We start from the raw sequence: 21,527 nt of genomic DNA on the forward strand, positions 1-21,527 counted from the left end.
ATTTGCTATGGGTCCGGCCATGAACATCTTTTACTACTGATTTTATGATTCACATAGTAAGCTATAATTATACAATAGACTATCCTTTTTTACTGATATTAATTTAATTTGCTATAGCATACGAGAATCTGAAGTATTTTGCGATTTATCTGTGATCTGCTCATGAATATTCCTTTTTACTGATTCCATCGTTTGCATTAGCTACGCGTTAAGCTACTGCGCGCTACGTATGTACCATCCATATTAAATTAACTATTAACAGAGAGAAAGATGTCTTTCATTGCATCTACCACAAAGGAATAAACTACCGATTATTATTATTATCGTCCACAATGCATAATCCATTCCGAAAAATGAAACAGTAGAAAAGAAAGCAAAATTGCCGTTCTTTTCGGTAAGTCGGTGCATGTAGCGGTACTCGTCAAAAATCCCTCGTTAAGAAGGAGACGTTCAAATCACGGCGTTAATCAGCTCGCATTACCAGCGGCGTGTCGCCGGATCAAGAGAGCAAGACGGAACGAAAAAGCCGCTGTCACGTCGGGGTACGTTTCTCGCGAGTGGAGCCTGAGATCAAAGTGGTGTGGCTTCGTGGGAGGGTGGCTGGATTCGAAGCGGGGGCGAAATCGGAAGAGTGGCTACTTCGTGTCTGCTCGAGACTTGAAGAGGGCGTCGCAAGCAGAAAAGTCAGTGGGGGAAAGAAAGGCACTGCGAGGATAGAATGAACGATCCATCCACTCGACCGTGCTCCTGGGAACGTTCTCAATCCTTCACTTCCACTCGAGCGTCCGCGTACGAGAATCAAATTGCGATCCTTTGCGACACACGAGCGAAAGCGATCCAGACGTAGCCGTTTGTCGAGTTTCATAATTTTCCTCGACTTCTGTTCGGGATTTCCATCATCGTCTCATGTCCAGGCAATCTACATGTCGAGACGATGCAGGAAACTGTAAAGCATTCAGCGAAGATATACAAAAAATTTACAACAATCACTCGTACAAGACGCACAACGAATATTCAACAGCGCATCAACAGGTGGTCATCCGCCGGTTTTTTCTCTTTTCCTTTCTCTTTACGCCTCTCACAGTATTCTCTGTGTTCGAATAGATCCTTGGGATCTTATACTTTGTTTCGTCTCGCTATTTCAGAATCGGCTAGGAATATTTTCGTAATTTTCTTTTGGTAGACTAATGAAATTGATAATAATGTATTCGACTATGATTTCACACCGAGTGGTATATAATAAAAGAAAGATCAGTATATAAAAAATATGTACTGGTCTGATATGTATCACTTAGTCTACTAATTCAAAACATCTTATATTAGAGTCGTAATATCGTTTTACTTATTCTAGGTAAAAAGAATGTACCTATAGTGTGCTCATGAATGTGTTCTAGTAATAATGTAGTTCGACATATTATTCGGAATGATATTTTGCAATATTCATGTCATATAATCACTATTCTTTGGCCAGATTTTTCGACGCCAAATTATAGAGTCGAGAGACGGAAAATCGGATACTTTCCTTGTTGAAAGTAATTGTTATGCCTTCCGGAGCAACTATACCTTTTATACAAAGGTATCGGCTCTTAAGCGGGCCCAAAATGTAAAAAAGAAGAATTTCCAGCGAGCCATAGGGTAGTTCACAAGGGCACGCAGAACGTTTGATCCTGCCGATCGTCGGTGTGTCTCGCGGAGAAAAAATATTGAAGCGAGGATGCGAGAAAGCGCCGAGTCAGGATCACGCGGCTATCGAGTTATTTCAGCGGCGAGATAAGCGTTATCCGAACCGACCATCCCCTGCGGCTATGAATATTAACGAATTCCGGTGTACCGGGACGGGTAAGACTTGAAAGGGATCGACTGGACTACGGTTGGTGTGTGCGTGACAATCCAGGAATGAAATTAATTTTCCACCCTCACGACGTATTGTTGTAATGCTTTATTCCGGGAATAAATTATTTATCGGGAGTCAAGCGACGAAAAAGCCAATGGGAAATTACTGTGTTTTGTTCTTCTTTCTCATCTCTCTGTCTCTCTCTCTTTTTCTCTTCCTTTTATGTTTCTGTTATCAAGAATAGATCGTTAAATTCTAGGTCTCTAACCAAATTCTTCAGTTCGTTCGATTATAAGTCATTGTTCACGCACCCTTATTTTTTTCAGAATTACAGATAAGATTGATTAGCAGTCTTAAAAGCAGATAAATTTGCACCTATTAAAGAACTGACGAACATTATTACGTTCACTAATATATTTATATATTCGCAGGATTGGAATTTAAATAAACACAAATGTTCATTTTTTTATTGTTTGTTTAAAATAATAGATTCTAATAGCTTTCTAATGACTATATTTAAAATATCAAATTATTTCGAATTAAACAAGGGATAATATATTTTAGGCCGAATATTTGTAAATTAGTTATAACAGCCATTTACAAGCTAAATATTTTAATTATACATTCTACAAATTCAGATTTTTATGAATTAATAAATGTTACAATCCTTATCGAAACAGTCGATAGAAATACATTTAATATAATTTTCTCTTTCAAAAACATTCGTATCAGTATATTTTTCTGATAGAGATGATATTTAATCGTACGGTCGGTTCACAAGCCTCCTATGGAGTTTTTCGTAAATCATATTTGAGATTCGCCAGCTCAAGAAGTTTGCCGGCAAATCAGATAGAGAAGAGAGGAAGAGGGCGGAATATAGCTGGCGAAAGAGAGAGGCCAGATTGGATTTCTCCGCGTAGCAGCTCGTTCTGTACTCTGTGTCGGACAGCGGACAATTATTCCGCCGCTAATTGAGTTACGTCGCGGCCTAAATGCCCGATGAATATTCATATCCTTGCTCGTGCTATCCTGCGCGCATCCCTCTCTTCTCCTCTTCTCTCATCCCTGTCCTCCTGCCCCTTCCGCTTGGCCGCCGCCCGCGGCAAGAAAAAGTTGTCGCGAGTTAAAAATGTAATGAAATTAGAAAATTACGTCCGCTCATCATTCCGAGCGAATGCTACGAATTTCCGTTTTCGTTTCTTTCCATCCTTTCCGTGTTGTAACTTAGTTGCCTCTCCTCCCTTATAATTCTTCCTCGTTCTCCATTGCCCGAGAATGGAGCGAAAATTTTAAATTACATTCCTTGGACTTTTATACGAGATTTTTATAGACGATTGGGGTTTGTAATATATTGCATGATACGGATGATGTACGAATGTATCAGAAAAGATATAAATTATTTTGCTTATCCTGATGGATCTGAAATACTTCGGTTATACAGAATTCATGAATCGGTTTGGAAAAAGGGAAATTAGTCGTTTTGGACAGACAGATACCTATTCCCTTTTTCAATACTGTGTTTTTAAATGAATTTCTAAAGTAATGTGCGTAGAATATTCATTCGTTATGGAACGCAATCAATAATAACAGTACATATATATAACTTAAATGCACAGATTATAGATTTCTCTAAAACATTCATTCCGATAAATTTATTTTCACTCGCAGATAGTCACATTTAATTATTTCCTATGAATCCATACATACCGTCCGAAAACTAAAATTTCTCAAATTAGTACTCAAGAGAGACATCCTTAAAACTGTCTTCATCTCTCACCATCCAAACTTTCATCTCAACTTCTCATCTCTTCGCTGGAGACTGATACACTTTTCACCAACGTTCCAAACAATCCGTCCAATTTCAAACGTCGTCGCCTCTTGCTTATCTACAAATAACCAACCACCGTTCTTCATAGTTTTAACCAATCCTCTTCAAGAATCAGTTCGTTCATTCCCCCCGAGTGTCTTTCATGGCTAGAGATTAATTACACACGTTCAATGAAATTTCGAGAGAATGGGGATATTTCGTGAGCGGCGATTATGCATGCGGACCATAATTTTGTCGTTAGAGCGTCGAGGTAACGGAATTGTTATCGTTTGCTAAGAATCGGTAGAAACGGATCAGACAGATTTTTCTGGTCGTTTTTCCGGCTGGAATCGACCGGCCCCTTTTTCTTTTTTTCTTCCACTCGGTTCCGCGCGGCTCTGTTCGCCTGCAGCGGACGGACGAGGTGACTTAGAGAGATTGTGATTTGCATAATGCAATTCAACGGGATCCCGTTTCAAGGAAAAGTCAAGAAGAACAGGGCAATTACAATGAAACTCCATGGGACGCGGTGGCTTTCACGGGCTTGCTACCGACCACCTAGACGATGTCGACTTTATAAATATTCAGCCGGTCATTAAAACGAGCAAGACAGAACCAGGAAGGAGAACGCCGAGCAGGAAGGGGTTTCCGAATGGAGAAAAAAGTAGAAACAGTTTATAAAAAAGATGCTAGCTCGGTGCTGTGTGGGGCGTTATTACGCGGTCTTGTGAATTTTTGTAGTTCGATTCAAAATGCCGGGCCGATAATGGCCACTGTTTTGTATTGCTTCTAGCGGGCTTACGTTCTTAGCGTTGCTTGTTATTTGCGCACTAAGAAATCGTGTATGCGCTGCAAACTGTCGTTGTTGCATTGCAATTGGCAATAAGAGCTTTATATCGGAGCTACAATCTCTTTTATCAGTTATTTATTTTGAGAAAATTTTTAAAATTACATTGTAGTCAGAGATCTTAGGAACATATAACCACACAGTTCTACCTACCTTTTTCCTTGTTTTAAGAAACGTTACAAGGATCTGATTCAATATTCGATTCTTGTTAGTGGAATTGGAAAAGAGGGTTTAATTAAAATTTTAATTCGCTGATAACGATGCCACGGGCTTTCGTTAAGGGCAAACCGAGAAAGACAAAGGACTTTTAATTAAGGAACGAATTCCACGCAATTAACACATAACTGTATCTTTCTTAACTCTCTACACTCACCTCAAGCCTCCTTCCAATTATCTTCGCCATTTACCATGTACAATACACGATTCTCACAAAAATGTATCACGTCTGAGCGAACGGTTGGCGTGGCCACTTAGCAGGCGTCGAAAATCCGGTAGATACCGGGGCGAAGTAGTCCATGAGGCGAGGAAATCCAGACGGTAAATCGAAAATAGGAGCGAGAAAGAAAGGTTGAGTGGGACGGAAAGGATCGACGAAAAACGGGAGATCGAAGAACTGGCTGGTATGGGGTGGGTGATTGTCTTCGCCTTGGAAAGAGAAAAGCGGATTAAGGCGGTTGGTTAAAGAGCAGTTACCATATAGTTGAGCAACGAAGCAACGGGTTAAAGCAGAGGGAAAGAGAGAAAGAGAGAGAGAGAGAGAGAGAGAGAAAGGAAGAGAATCAGAAGAAGAGAGTGCGTTCTTGAGGTTGGAAGGAAGGTGGAAAAGGAGATGGTTTCTTGAATCGTGTCGGTAGAAGCTACGCGAAGTTACTTCCACCTCTGACTACATCCATAACTAGCTTCAGTTTCAAGGCAAGGAAGGTAGCTCTCCACGAATAGGTATATGGCTGCCACCGTCGTTGCCGCTACCATCGCCACTGTTACTGCAATAGTAGAAACTGTCGAGTTAAGTAACTGCCGGTACTTACAGTAACTTCGCGCGCAATGAAACCGCCTACATAAATACACCTAATACACTTGCCTCCTTTCTCTTACCCTCCCTCTTTCCAACCACCCACCACCCTTCTGTTACCTATCCAGTCGTGTTCGTTCACAACGTGCATGATATACTCTATACCCGTTCGTTGCGGTAAATTCCCTCGGTGCCCGAGCTCTACTATTGCCTTTTGCCACAATACGACATTGCATGCTTTCTGTCGGATAGTTACCTTTCATAGTTTAGTGCTTTGTTTTTACCATTCCAGATTCCGGCGTAAATTTCAAATTGATATTAGGTTGACAATAAGAGATTCGTGCGGTGGTGTTGAGTTAATTGTTGAGGATCATTTAGTCTATGCTGCTGTTATGTGGTTTTGTACAAATTTCTACATTTTATGTAAAAAGATTTTAGATCGCTGATAACTCGTCAGTGATTCAAACTCTTCCTACTCACGGCGTTCTTAGTATGTCAGTATTTCCTCAACGTGGTCAAAATAAAAACATAAGCCTACTTAACAATGAGCGGTCGGTTGAATTAAAAAATAAATGAAATGAATATTTCAAATTTACAATTTATATAAGAGGTACATCTAACTACAGGCGTTAAGCGTCATTCCGGGTAAAGTATTTGAATATTTTAGGAACAGTTTGGTGAACTACCGTTTTAGACAATGATTCCAAAATAAAATGTTCTAATAATCGTTCGTTCGTTCTAGATCGAAATCGAGTGAAGCATGTCGTTGAAGTATCACAAATCATTGAAGGCTTATATTTTCGGCTCCAATAACAAAGCAATCTAAGATTTTAAGTTTTAAGAACTGCGAGGTAACAAATTCGTGCTTGGCATGATTCAAGGATCACAGAAATTATCCGTTTTCGAATGTTTCTCTATTAATTCAGAGCTCGATGTTCCACTGAATCTTGGGCCGAATGTTCCGTTCAGAAGTTTCAGTAATTCCCATTCTGAAACTAATCTCACTCTAAAAGAAGTACTATAGGTACAAACAGCAGTGCGAGAACACCAATAAGGATTTGAGGTCAGTTTCTTTCGCTTCGGATTTAAGGTCATGTATAGTATCTTCACATTGTAGGAAAAAGTACAAATTTCGCTTTGGTCCTGTTCGAAATTCAGTGTTTATTACGAACCAGAAAATATTGTTTATATAGTTACATATCCGAGGACAATTATTCGAACGAATAATATTTTGTTGCTAATTTACATTTACATTTTTCTACTTAGCGGAGTGAAGGTAACGTGAAAGAAAGTAAACGAAACGTTGAAGGTAGAACGAAAAGAGGAAACTGTCTTTGTTTTAATAATGTCTGCATCAAAGTCTGCGATGAGTACTTGAAGATTAAAAAGTGTCTACATAACCATCCCTTCGCGAGGGGGATGAAAATTCTTTTCATTCACATTTAGTGAACTTAAAGTAAAACTCCTTTTCTTAGCCTATAATTTTTCCTGCCGCTTCAGAGCTCGTTATCTGTGACAAAGACTCCATTCGACTAAAGGTGATAAAAAATCTCATTATCTCAGCGTAAAGATTACGCTGCAGATTTATTATGACGTTATCCTTCTATCGTAGTACGCTGTACTTGTCGTTCATTTTCTTCGCTGTAACGCAGGTAACATCCAGGCCGTCTGCCTTCTTTAAATTGATCAAATTAAAATTCTATCGATCATAAATTTATACACGTTACGGTTAAATTGTCTCCTACCTCCACATAAAAACATGTCAATTAAAAACCTTCCATTTCCCCATTTATAAACAAATATTCGTCTTTTCAAGCAAACACAAAACGTTCATATATATATACAGGATGGTTGGTAGCTGGTGGTACAAGCGGAAAGGGGCTGATTCTACGCGAAAAAAGAAGTCGAAAATATAGAATAAAAATTTTTCATATTTCAATAAATTTGCAATACCCTACTTTTTTCTAAAGCAAGGATTAACATCTCAAAATTAATCTCTTTTTTTCAAGCTTCAACTTCTGAAAGAAAGACCTGTAACCTTTGAACAAAGTAGAACATTACGCGGCCCATCTTAAAGCAGCGACATCGCCGTTAAACTCTCCGCTTTCACTTTGATAGACATTATCCCAGCCGCCCTCGTAACATTTGAGGTCAACCCCTGACGAGTCCAAATAAAGTACCACTTTAACCTTAGCATAACTTTGTTCTCGTCATCACTGCGGTTCCTTCGCAATCGCGAAAGTCTACTTACACATAAATTACCGGAGGAAAAAGATATTTCCGCAGCTGACGTAATAAAAGGCTCAACTGATAGATAATTCATAAATTCGTTACAGAGATTATCCGTGTCAATTGCACGTTCGAAGCAACTCTATTCTTCATTTATCGTTTTCGATTTACAATGTTTCTCACGTGTAATACTGTCACTGAAAATGGCCCGTTCCATTCTGGGTATCGCCGTGGCTCTTAATCATCGCCCCTCGGAGATAGTACATCCTCGGATGCGAGACGTTAGCATTCAGATAAACGCGGCTTCACCTGATTTCACCGCGGATTCTCTTCCGCCTCATCCGTCTCGGCTCGTCTTATATAACGAGAGCTCTTTTCCGCGCAGTAGAGAGGGTATGACAAACAAATGCACCGCGTCAGCCCGGCGTGACACTCTTCCGTGGTTGGTTTGCCTCGAAAAAGGGGGAAGTAAAGCAGCGAAGGGTGGTTAAGGCGGGGAAGCCCCGCAAGCTAGACGAGTAGAAAAGCGAAGGATCGTAGAAGCCGTGCTCAAGTAGACAAGGGACACGTCAGCCGCCATCCTTCTACTCAGCCTTTTATAGATTATTCACGTACAATGGTCGAGTGACAAGTGGTGGGCCATGCCGCTCGCTGGATCTGCGTCCCTCCTTTATCCCAGCCACTAACGGAAATCTCGATTTTTTTTTGTACATAGCAACTAATAGTCCAAAGTGACCTTTTTTCCAGTGACGACTTTGTGAAGTAATTTGGAATTAATTTTCCGATGTTAATGAAAAGCTAAGTTGTAGAATTGACAGGGTACTTTCTTTTGTTTTAAAGCTATGCTATAATATTGATAATTAATTTTTATATAATATCTACTTTTTTATATACGTGCTCCACGCGAATTCTCATAAAAGTTTCCTTCTTCGATTGTGTGATTTTTAAATTCCTCGATGGTCTTCTTTCTTTCATTTCTAAGTCTTTGGCATTAAGTAAAGTCAAAACGAAGCGACACTGATATATTTTTCATTAATTATCAAGTTTCCCAAATCTACGACCAAAACCTTCATAAATCAGCACCAACTTAAGTGTCCAATTAAAACACTGTAATATTAAAAACCATCTTACATCGAGTGCGCCACAAGAAACGGATTAAACGGAACAAATCATGTTACAGATCTATTTCATAATCTCCATCTCTACCCTGCATGGCTACGCTAAGGAAGCATAGCCGAACGTTCAGGATGACTTTATAAGGAATCTGAAATCCTCTTAGCATACGATCTCGTCTGGCGGTGCGTGAGGGTATAACACGTTGAAACGTATTCCGTCGCGTATTATCACTTTAGAATTCTACGAGGAACAGATGCGGCGAATATCAAATTACGAGATCGATGAATGTTTCGCGTGATATCGCGGGTATGGGCTATACTGGTGATTTCCGCGGCGCGCATCGTCGTAAACACGAAGTCGTAAAACGCGGGCGGAGTAACGGCGGGGCAAGAGGAGAGGGTTGAAAACGCATGTAAATGCATGCTGTCGTCGATGTTGGGCGGTCAGTGTTTTTCCCTCGGTATTCGGTATCGCACTGTTTGGTGTTTTAATGTTGATTGGACGACTGCCGATTCAGCCGGCGTTCGTTTGCCACGATTGTTGTTTCCACACGCGCCGGCCGCGGTCGAGCGAGAATTTTCAAAATTCTGTACCGCGTACATACACGTGCTGGGGCACACGTAACCATAGGCGGATAAATCGTCAGCGAAATCGCGAACGTGGATGGGTTTATTCCATTTCGGCAGGTAATACGACGTCCCGAGGTTCTTCCGGGACGATGGTGAATCATACTGATACCGACGATTCTCGTGAAGTAATGCGATGACTGCGGATCTCTCGGTTCTGCTTGGTTATAGACAATTTTGTAATCATTAAACCTTTGAGTACAAAGCGGAGCGCAGATCAGCACTTCGCATTGATTTCGTCTTATTTAGAATAGAAATGATTGTTACTAAGATACCATTATCTATCATTTTATGTCGTAGCAGCAGTTTTTGTGAGCAGATATATTTGTTCTTTACTCATTAACAATCGCTGACTTACGTTTTTTAATAATTAAAGTAAGGTCAGTCAGGTGAATTATCACTCCGGGAAAAAGAGATTTTCTAATAACATAAAATGACGTTTAATATGACGTTGATATTGTAATATCATATCAATATTGATATAAGTTTGTAATAAATAGATATGTGGACAACTTAACATTATTCATATGACAGTTGTAATGTGAAAAGCAGAATTAAATTTGAAAAATGCATCGTTCTATATATAATTGGTGAAAGGATGTTTCTTTTTATTACGATCGAAGTTATACTTTATGGATTTTGGTTTTAGTCTCGAACTTTGAGAACTGTGAGTGGTATTCGTGTAAATTTATGATATTCTGTGTTATTGCTTCGTTAAATGGCTGTTAAATTATTTATGACGTATTTAATACACGTATAATATAATGAGCATTTAGTTATTTTAAATGATAACGGTTGTATTACTGGCAAAATGTAATTAATTTCGACAATTATGTGAAACCCTCGTATCAAATTTTCCATACTTCAAAGTTGCTATTTTATCACCAGAGATATTGTAATCAGCAGGTCATTCAATTTTATACCAGGAATTTATCAAGCATGAAAAGAGTATCGTTCTAAATAAATCAAATTAATAATTTCTGCATACAGCTCGTGGTACAAAGCCGTGTAAATTGAGATCAGCAATTTCAGCTGAACGTAATTATGTTGCAATCTCTGGCATTTAATAATTTTTAATATTTTCTATATCAAATTTATTTTATCATAATCAAAAATGTACAACCATTTATAATATACACCACGATTACAATATTCTACTCTATTTTATTTTCTACCTCTAGAGCTATAAATTGTATTTTTCACAAATCTACATCTATTAAAACGTGCGAATGACACGTCAGCTGTACTTGACTATAAATTCTACTGTTTCTACTCACATTTACTTTATTACCACTAATAGATTTATTGCTTGATAGGGTTGACAGGTATACGGGCACGTATTGTTATTATAAGGAGGACTCCATAGAAGCTATAAAGCTGTCGTGTTGCAATTGAATAGTAGAGATATATGTGTATGCGGTATGAGTCTAAGTAAACACTTGAATATGAAAGCCAGTTCGGCTACAGTGTGTACACACGCGGAAATTTTGATGGAGGAACGTTTGCTTAAACAATCTTTTTAGTACGTCAACAGATTTCATCAGTGTATTTGGATTTCGAATAGAGATCTTCCTGGACAACAAATCACATTTCCACCAGTGAAATATCACTCAGTGTTGCAATTGTTTTATGGGTTTGGTACTAATTTATAAAACAAGGATTGTAGCTCTAATTCAATAATATAATCAAAAGATTCACTCGTATTGACGCATACAATTTTCTCCGTGGCTTTCATTCACTTCTACCCATAACAAACAAATGCTTACAATTCTAATTAAAATATATACTGACGTTGATTTACTTGACAGGAACTTGAATACTCCTGTTTCGTAATCCCTTTATTTCGACAGAACGCCAGGATTTCCAATTAATCACAATTCAGAATAAAGAACAATAATAGTAGCTATATCACGATTCTAGACTCGACATCGAATCGAAAACGTTATCCGCCTTTCAAACAGTCTGCGTAAATCAAGTTGTGCCGGGCAACCGCTTGAGCGTGACATTCGATTCCGCAAACAACCCGGAGAATCTGGCAATTTCGGCAATCCACCATACTGTAGCCTGTAACTCGTAAATTCCCATAAACGAGGTACAAAAATAGTGGAAGTTGGACTCCACGGGGGCAGCACTTTGCCCGTTTCAAGTGTTTCGTGTATCGCGTGCTCGAGGTATACACACGTGCGATTCCATTGCTCGTTCCATGCACGAAAAGTTGGCCAACCGCTGACGAAGAAGCTCGCCAACGGCGAAACTGAAATAAGGGGTTGGATCCATCAAAAATTCAATCCACTTGAGTATTCGCGGTTCCCTTCGTGAAGGGTCCAAGAGAAAAAAGAGAGAGTCGCATGAAACGTTTCATAGAATCCTTGAGACGATATGAATTCACGTCAGGCATAGCGTGGGAGATTGTTCTTCGCAAGAAAAAAAAAAGGAGGACTTTTAGCTTTCAAAAAGTATGAAATGTTTTTAACTCCTTGCTGTAGAATATATCATTTACAGGCTAAACATTAAAAACGCAAGTTACGGTATTGCAGACCAAAATTAATAAATACGAATAAAACTCGCGAATCACTTATATTGGTTTAAAATTAGAATAAAAATATAGAAAAAATAAGGGTTAGAAATAAGAATAAGAGAAAGAAAGCAAGAAACCTCACCGAAGAATATTCTTTAAAAATTCAATAAAATTCTAGAATACGTTTAAGGGGCGCTAAAAATAAAGTAAGACAAAACTTCGAGTAATTTCTTTAGTTTGAAGAACTAGAAATTCTAGAGTTCACCCCTCAACACCTAAATATATTGTGCGTTAATTTTTCAAAGTAGAATATATTCAGGAAACTTTTTTCGCGCCCACTCAAAATTCCACGTCTTCAGAAAAAAGGACGAAGACAAATGAAACATAGCACCTAATAAATAGTACTGTGTTGCAAACAACGCTATCCTATTTCACTCGGCCAAACTTTCTATTCTTGAAGCAGAAAAACACGTTCTGAGGTTAGAGAAACGCGGCGAGACGAGTCGGAGGAATTGGCGCATTCGGTTCTTGAAGCATGTGTGGCCCATAAATAACATGTAAATATTTTCAATAACTGCGCAGCCAGCCCTAGCATGAAAAATGCAAACCGCTTTGCGTCCGGTCGCTCGCCGCGCTATCGTGCCGTATGTACCGGCTTCTCCAACCCCGTACAAACCACTCCAGATCGGCGGCCACCCCCTGCCATCCTTCTCGCGGCTCCTACGTCCTCCTCGGTAAACTATCTTTTAATATATCTGTATGTATACTGTGTCCCGCGTAAAATTTATGACGCCGGACGCCGGCCGATATTTGTTTCACTCGAGTGCTCGACTTCGTCCCTCGTTCCACCATCCCGCGATCACTTCTCTAAATCCTCGCACCGTGTTATATGCAAGTCGCGTGGTCGCTATGGAAAAAGAGCCCCTTCATGGAACAATTTTGTGTAATTTGAGAATGCGAATTCATCGCGAACTTCGAATTGTTTCGCGATAACCACTGTCAGGTGTAACGTTGGTATTAATTCTTGAAAGTGAGGTGAGTTAGGGCACAGCAGAATTGGATAGTTAAGCGACACAAATTCATAAAATGATTTGACCCAAATAAAAAATCTTTAATATCTTATTTCCATGGCTGTGCCTTACTTTGCTGGATTTTTCCTGCATCCAGATAGTTTACAAATGTCCTCCAATTTTACTTTTTCCTTTGGAAAATATCGATCACGCGTAATGAATGTCTAATTTTTAATTTCTCTTTATTTTCTTCAAACCTAATTCAGAAAACAGGATATTTATTCATTACATCTTTTAAAATAAAGTAATTTGACATATAAACTATATATTCGATTGATAAGTACCACACAATTTACGTTAGCAAAACGCACATGTACCATTGAGTTAACTCGAAAGCATCGGGAATTTAATGTAAAGCAAGGCGACGCAAGTTATGAAGTATAGGGGCATAGTAGCAAAGATGTTTAAACATGAGAACTTGATGATTAAGCGAGGTTGGTCTTTGTACGGATTTTGAGACTTATTTGTAACTTGAAAAGTTATTTGATGCGTGTAAAGATAATCCAGAAGTTTTAACTCGTGTAGTAGTTAACTTCCGTAAATTGTTTGAAGCTTCCACTGTTCCTTGTAGTGTTATTTATGTATGCTTCGTTTTGTATTACAGAGGCTTTGGATTCATCACGTTCGCAGATCCCGCGAGTGTAGACAAAGTGCTGGCACAGGGTAATCACGAGCTAGACGGCAAGAAAGTAAGTATTTTAACAAATTTATACCAGTCTTTTAAATACACTATTCATTAAAATCATAATTTCTCCTCAATTCATATAGATAAAACGTTATGCAATTTTTATACTATAGATAAATCTTGATAAATACAATATAAAATGAAACCAAACTGATTATATTTAATAATAATAACAGCAATGCAAACAATACTAATTCCAGTAAAAATTCAATCATTTCCATAAAATTCTCTACACTCGAGAATTTTTCTTACAAAGCATGCGCGATTGTTATTTCTATCTCCACTTCATGTACGTATAAAGTATCTAATTCCAAATACCAATTACGATCTCTTCGAATCACCATCATGTGAAATTAAGAATCAATCGCGTTACACTAGCCTTTTGACTACTTTCACATAGCAACGCGGTAATTATCGAAGGCAGGGAAATCGTTGTAGGAAGAAGCTGGCCACGTTTTCATGGTGGCATTCCATAACGCACTAATTACAGGATCGTTAGTTCACCGTACGTAATGACCACTTAAGGTCAATGGCAACCATTCGTGATGTTGTGAGACAGAAAAAAAGGTAATGAGAGTCAGCACGAAAGACACGGTTGGTCAAACGAAGACGCATCGATCGTTCGTTACGCGAAGACACGAAAAAAATCGGTTTGCACGAGAGCGTCGCGATCGAATGTGTGTCGCGAAAGCAATTAACTATCGCCGAGTTCTTGATCAAGATAATTGATACAGTACGGACTGGGTTAATTGATCGCGCTGATAGATAAATATTGCCCGTGCCTGGATTCCTGCGGTCGGCATTTGTCTCCGTCTGATGGCGCAAGAAATTGATTGGTTATTGGAACTACGTTCCAGAGAACGCGGAGACGCTAGGTGGGAAATGTATATACTTAGCAAGCAAATTTAATTGATGTCTTGTTGAAAAATCATGAAATATAAAAGGGGAGTTGTCAGGCACTACAAAGCCATATTTGGGAAAATACGAATTAGATGATTATTATATTTTATTTCTGTGAATTTATGTTTAATGTAGAAGTAATTCTGAGTTTTAAATTTTGCGTACTGAATTATGAAAGATTGCAACTGACGTGATTAAATTAAATTAGATTTTATAAACTAATCAAGTAAAATTGTCTAATTTATATTTTATAGTAATTCAATATTTCAAATAATTTGTTCATATTGCCCACTGTCATAATTTAATAATAATCTGAACAGAACCGTGCAAATTATAGGTATTAATGCCCAGTAAATTCATAAAGACACGCAATTATGCATAATACATTCACCAGTTATAATACTCCAATCGACGTTCACAATTCTATCCTGATTAAAACCGAAGTTCTATTTTCACCGTGTGAAAATTATACTGCATAAATTCATTTAACAAAAATATTCTTGGATTCGTATACTTAAAGCTTTCGATTACCTATCGCTTTCTCACAATATGGAAGTACTCGGCAGTCTGATAACCGATTCTGGAAATTCATTGTGGCGAAGTGAACCAGCAAGATTGACGAATCATACGAATTCCATGAATTCGTTGATAATTCGGGTGAACGGCGGGCACGAAAGGAAACGCGAGAGGGCGCTTTCCACAGGGTGAAACTTTCAGTGGCTCGTTTCACGCGCGCTTAGACAATTACCAGCGGCGAATCAGGGAACGGCACGCGCCGTTGCGCCGCCGCATTGACCGGAACGATGCTTTTGGCAGAGATTAATCGTTCCACGCCACGACGTGTCACCGTTTGGCAAATACGTTTCTGTCGTGGCCGGTTCTGAGGAGACAATACGTAGCTGGGAATAATATCGTAAGGCGGCTAAAGGGAATAGAGGAGGAAGGCAGACAGAGAGAAATAGTTGCGGACATTAGCTGTCCACAGGAGCATAAGTACGACGACCGTGCGGCCGCTTCCGTAAGTACTCCGAATACGTATTAACCGTAGCGCGCGGCTGCGTTCCTCTACCCGAGGTATATCCAGACTCACATAAATTTCGTGTAATTCGCTCGCCTAATGCAAATTGCGAGCGCACTGCGCCGGTGTCTAACACCTCCTCGATAGTACACGAGGAACGAGATAGCGACGTGCACGAGACCGACTCTGCCGCATCCTATTAAGGTTTCCGTCGTCCCTTCTTCCCCACCTCATCCCACTGTCTTTATCTCCTGTCGTATCTGTTTTGTCCGTTTCTTTCTTGCGGTTTTCCTACGTAACTCAAGCTGGAAATCGAGGCTGAGATGTAAAGAGACTTGCTTGAGTAAAATGTATAACGTACACACAATGTATATCGTCTTTTTAATTAAGGTAGTTTTTAACTGGAATCTCATCTAGTTGGATCAGATTGTTACCGTTTAATTGAAAAAATGAGAAAGGAAAGCAATAGTAGTTCTCTCTTTCTATTTCTTCGTACCTGATAACGTTTAAGGAAATACGGTACACGCTATTTTATTTTTTTTATTTATTTTTGCACAAAGAATCACCTGTGTATTTTTACCTCGTATAAATGTAGATAAGAAACGACTGGTTCCTCGAATCGTTAATATAAGCTATCAATACATTGTTCAAGCCTTGTACCATTCAACTGATAAATAGAGCAACGAACATGACCGATAAAATGATTCTTCGCTAATTTCCCATTCGACTAAATCTTCCTAAACATTAAAACAATAATCTTAAACGCAAATCATAAACTTGTCTCTATTCTCGTCCCATCGATTTGTCATCTCTTTCATCTCTTGCTTTTCCTCTCCTTCCTTTCCCGCTTGTCATTCTTCGCGGGCAAGACGAAACAAGGAGCAAAGAAGAGAGAAATGGTCGAGAGTGCGCGTCGCTCTCGTCCACTGACAAGCTTCGTAACATTAATTAGCGGATCGTTCTTCTCTGGTCGCGTTAATGAACGCTCTCGTGTAATTCTGAAGAGGTCCTTGGCTCGCGTTGTGCGCGAGAGAAAATAAACGAAACAAAGCTGAGATAGGGCAGAACTGTTCAGGGGGCGTGGACCGGAAGTCGCGACGACGCTTCCATCACGGGATCCCCCCGCCTGCCTGGCAGCGTGTCGACGCATCCGCCGGATGAAATTCGTCGCGCGGCCTTGTCGAGGGCTCGATCGCGCGCGCCAGACCTGACTATACATATACCGTTCACGACTACCTACTTTGCTGACTTTCATCCGTTTTATATTTCACTCGAGGACACTTTCCCCGTTCATTTCTTATTATCTTCGCCCCGGCGCTACTTCCCGACCTCTTTCTGAATTATGAAAGTGATGAAGTGTCTGTGCATTCGACGACGATACGGGAAAATACGTAGATTCGTTGAAACCAGGAAATTTGCACATCGGATTAATAAAAAGAATGAAATCTTGTGTTTTTCAGACCAGTTTCTTTTATTAGTCTATAAATGAGCAAATAATTAGTTTAAGTTGTGAGAATGGCGATATGTGATTATTGACTAAATTTACTGGTGAAAAGGGTTTTTCTTTGTTATAACGTCATTGTGTTCCTTCCAAGTTATTTCTTATTCTCTTCATTCGCATCTGAGAGGAATATAAATGTTCACTTGAACACCACGTTCTAGTGAAAAATTTTAGGAACTTGTACATCTATGTATCTTTAACTATAAAAGAAGTAACAAACGAATATATATCATAAAACATGACTGCTTATTTGTATTATATATTATTCCAAGATCTCACAACACCGTAATACCTCGATAAATATCAGAAATTAATCGCTTCAACAAACTTCTCCTCTTCTCCACAAAATTCGAAATACCCTATCAATATCCCCTCGAAAAACTGGCGCGTTACATTCAAGCCATTTCCACTGCTATTTCGTGCAGTTTGCCGAATTAAAGCGATTCAATGGGCACCGAATGATAAACGATGATCCATCGAATTATCACGGACGAGCAGAAGACGACACAGCGACAGGAACGAAGGGAGGCATTTTTGTCGTGCGATTTTAGGGATGCGTGTCAGCAGCAGACGAACAGGACGTTTAATATTATTGAAAATCACCGGGAACGCACGCAAGAGCGATTTTGCGAATCGATGCTCGCCGTTCCTCTCTATTTGTCCCGCGAGACAATGATTTCGCAAGCTGCCGCGTAAGCACCCGCACCGTGGTACCTACGCTTGGTCAAAATGGTCGTTAGATTGCGCTTAATCGGTTCTGGATCCTGATTAAAAAATATATGGATCGCACGTGCCGTAACCGTGCAGCCTCGTTTGCTTTCTGTTTAATCACGCCACGTGAATCAGCAATAGTTAAATCAATCATAGCTGCGTACGTGAGAGGACGTGATAGTACACGAAAACGATTCGACCTAATTTTTTTTTTTATTTATCGATGATATTGTTTTCTTTTTTGGTTATTTATCTTGTGTGCAGAACATTCTATGTTTTATTTCGTTTTTTATTAGGTTTCGCGAATTTTTTATTTTTCAATGGGTACTTCGAAGCTACCATTTTTCATACTGCCAATCGGATATGCTATTTTTGAAAAGTATCTGCGTTGTATTCGTCGTTTCATTCCAACAAATGTTTCGTACTCGATATATAAACTACCTGCAAAACTTGCTCGGAATTTTGCAATACTTCTCACGTTTTCGTAATTAGTGACGTAACTATGTTAATACATTTCTATAGAATCGTGGCTTAGTAAGAAAGAAAGCGTATTTTACATGGTAGAATTGGAAGAAATGGAATGAAATAGAATGTCGTGTTCGGGTCGACGTAGAAACCATGTAAAAGGTTGAACTCGAGAAATTGCACTGTCACGAAAGTCTCTCGGTAATGCACAGTTTTCTTGGTTCGGATATCGGTTTGTGTTGATACACCTTGCGCAAACGAATATTGTGGGATAAAAAGTCGTTCCCGCTTTGCAGCCACCTTTGGGTTTTGTCTCGTGATGCGAATATTCCGTGATATACGTGACGATACGTGTTGCCGTGCAATTATATTTGTTACTCCGAAACGAGGTTCGAGGAAGGGAAACCAGGGCCGTATATCGTGTGTGTAGAAGTGTGACGACACGTGTAGAGTGTCACGAATGAACTTGTCTCGTCGTGTTGCGCACAATGTCACGTGTCATGCTCTTTTCATGTCTCGCGATACTCAACGCGGGACGTGATTATTGGCTACATTATATTCCGCGTACCGTGCAAAAACTGTGCCTCGATGAAATGTTTCTCAGTGAAATTAACGGTAGTTAGAATCAGCGCGGGTATTTATTTCGTGTAGAAAATATTACTCATTATCGTTTAGTGGGAAAATGTAGATTATTTTTTAAATTAATCTTTCCTCCATATAATCTTTGTGGAGCTGTTTGCGAATTTTTTTATAGATTCAACGATATGAGAAATTTCTCGAGGGAATAGGAATTTTAGTAAAATACTGCGTAACATTCTGAATCGGTCTTCTCGATGGGCTAGCTGCATAGACCCCTGACGCTTGAATTTTCGATCTGATGCGCGTGAATACCGTCGATTTCTGAGAACGTGACACTTCAAAAGGGCTGTCGATATTCTCTCTTGACCAGATTTTTACGTTTACGATACGTTCGAGCTCAAATTCTGTTCTAAAGAATATTGTAGCGAAAAGATTTTTATTCGAAATTCAAGGGAAACGTGTTAGCATGATATGAAGCATTTTTTGCTACTTCCCTTAATACATATTTATCACCAACGTAACGTTAAATTTAATATAATACATTTTAAATGATAGTATTAAAAATATAAAAATTTACGCCGCTATTTCGTACACGATTTGATTGAAGTAATAAAACGCGTGTGGGTTGATCACGAGGATGAAAATGAAAAAGGGCGGCAACGAAATTGTCAAAGCACTTTAGAAATGTTTGTATAGCCCGCATCCCTGGATATTCTGAGTGGAAGCATTTCAGAGATACACCAGTTACAAGGTGATCCTTCTCCCGCTTCCTTTTCTCCAGTTTCACGAATAAATGGTGTAGCTACTAGCGCAAGAAGAATGTAGGATTAACCCCTTTCACTCACTTTTCACGTAACGGCCGTGCTCCGAAAGAGAGCATCATGAAGAAACGAAGGAAAAAGCGAGATCGATAGGTGATGTATATGTAACATACGTGACTACGGTCGAAAGTACTCTCGATCAGTTCTCGTCGAGTTTCACCCATCGAGTATGTGCGACTCTTGTTACCGCGCTTGACGATTTGAAATTAGCTTGTTCGGAGACTTTGTGAAGAATTGGATGTTGTAATTTGCCGCTTTTATCCTCGTGGAATTTTGAAAAATTATTTTCGGTGTCCTAAATAATGAAAGTTCTCATATTGATGTTTTTATCATTAGCATATGCTGAGAAATAATTTAACGGGAGGGTTTTATATAATTCTGGTGAGCTACAGAAGCTAAAGACGATCGAAAGTTGGAAATCAAAAAGTTTCTTGCTAGGAGTTAGCAGTTTTCTTAGTGAATACCGTCGAATAATTTTCGTTCGAATCGACATCACAGAGAAGTTGATTTCGCAATTGACCGCGCAATCTGGACAAAGTCCAGAAACGTATCGTGATTTTATTACCATCGTGGGTATTCAACCGGTGACTATTCTCGCCGGATAAACGAGAAAAGAAGAATGGTGTTTCACGTTTTCGTTCGAGCGTGTTTCTTCTTGCGCCTGATATTCCTTAAACCCTTTACGTACACTTTGAGCATCCATTGCTAGTGGCTCGGAAAATGGTGAAAAATAAGCAGCGTCGCTCATCCACGGAATAATTTATTTGGAGAGCCTGAAGCCACTAAGCCCTGCGGAAATTGTCTGCAGTCCTTTACAAAACTCCAGCCACCCCTGATTCTTCTTTTCCCCCTTGAACCTCCGCTTCTCTTCTATCCCTCCCTCTTTACCCCCATCCTAACCCTATCTGCTTCCTTTTCCACGTTCTAGCGTACACTTCTACGCGTTTCTTTCTTCTTTCCTCTCTCCTTCGTCGAGTGAGTCAACAATACGAGAAGCGTCCATTGTCGAATGCTTTTAAATTTGAAATACAAACCGTCTGCCTTACCACCCTCCCCCTTTCGGCCGTCTCACCCCGCACCACCCATCGCCCCTTCCTCTGCAACCTATCAACGTCATCGTGCATGCGCATCTTCTATCCAAAGGCTTTCTCACTTGCATTTTTTTCTTCGTTCTCGATTTCAAACTTTCCACCGCGCGTCGCTCTTTCTCGCTTTCTCCCGTGTGCTCTCTTTCTCGTTTTCCTCTCGAGTCCCTTTACGGTTGGTAGTTCTTAAGTTTTTGTCTTCTCCGTCACTCCCGGCTCTTCACGGTGTCCTGTGTATTTCTGTTTTTCGCTAAGCGAAAGAGGAATTCCGTGGAAAAATTGTCGCTACACGCGGCCGAGAACGCTCCGCCGATGAATTCCACCTTGTTTTTTTCCTTTTAATCGGACAAGTGATTTAATCGCCGACCGAGCGCGGAAATCCATCGTTACATTTACGTCAGGAGTTCGTGATTGTCTTTTGTTGCGGAATACAAGAATTTCCGAATATGCGAAACGAATGTGATCAACATTTGTGTTATAATAATCTGATCTTGAACACGCGAGGTGTAATTAAAACTCTGCTATAATAATCAGTTTCATGCCTATTCTGTAAACTTTTAATCTTTTAACAAACAAAAACAACAGCAACGATAATAACAGCTCTCTTTTAGCAAACCGCTCTGAAAATCTTGTAACGATTTATCGTTGAAAGATACATTCGTTGCAGAATGATCTCGTTAATGCCTGGCAGCGAATCCCGAAG

General features: G+C 39.6%; 1 protein-coding gene across 4 annotated transcripts in view; it reads left to right on the forward strand.

The window, feature by feature from the left end:
- Rbp6 (RNA-binding protein 6) overlaps window positions 1-21,527 on the forward strand; it is a 766,744-nt gene that overhangs the window by 447,614 nt on the left and 297,603 nt on the right. For all 4 annotated transcript variants that reach the window (XM_069115475.1, XM_069115474.1, XM_069115476.1 and 1 more), the window contains exon 4: window positions 13,664-13,748. In XM_069115475.1, coding sequence (XP_068971576.1) covers window positions 13,664-13,748 — 85 coding nt within the window. The remainder of the gene's footprint in view (window positions 1-13,663; window positions 13,749-21,527) is intronic.

The sequence above is a fragment of the Bombus flavifrons genome, chromosome 6, assembly GCF_040668555.2.
Source record: "Bombus flavifrons isolate JBK064 chromosome 6, iyBomFlav1_principal, whole genome shotgun sequence".
Taxonomy (NCBI): domain Eukaryota; kingdom Metazoa; phylum Arthropoda; class Insecta; order Hymenoptera; family Apidae; genus Bombus; species Bombus flavifrons.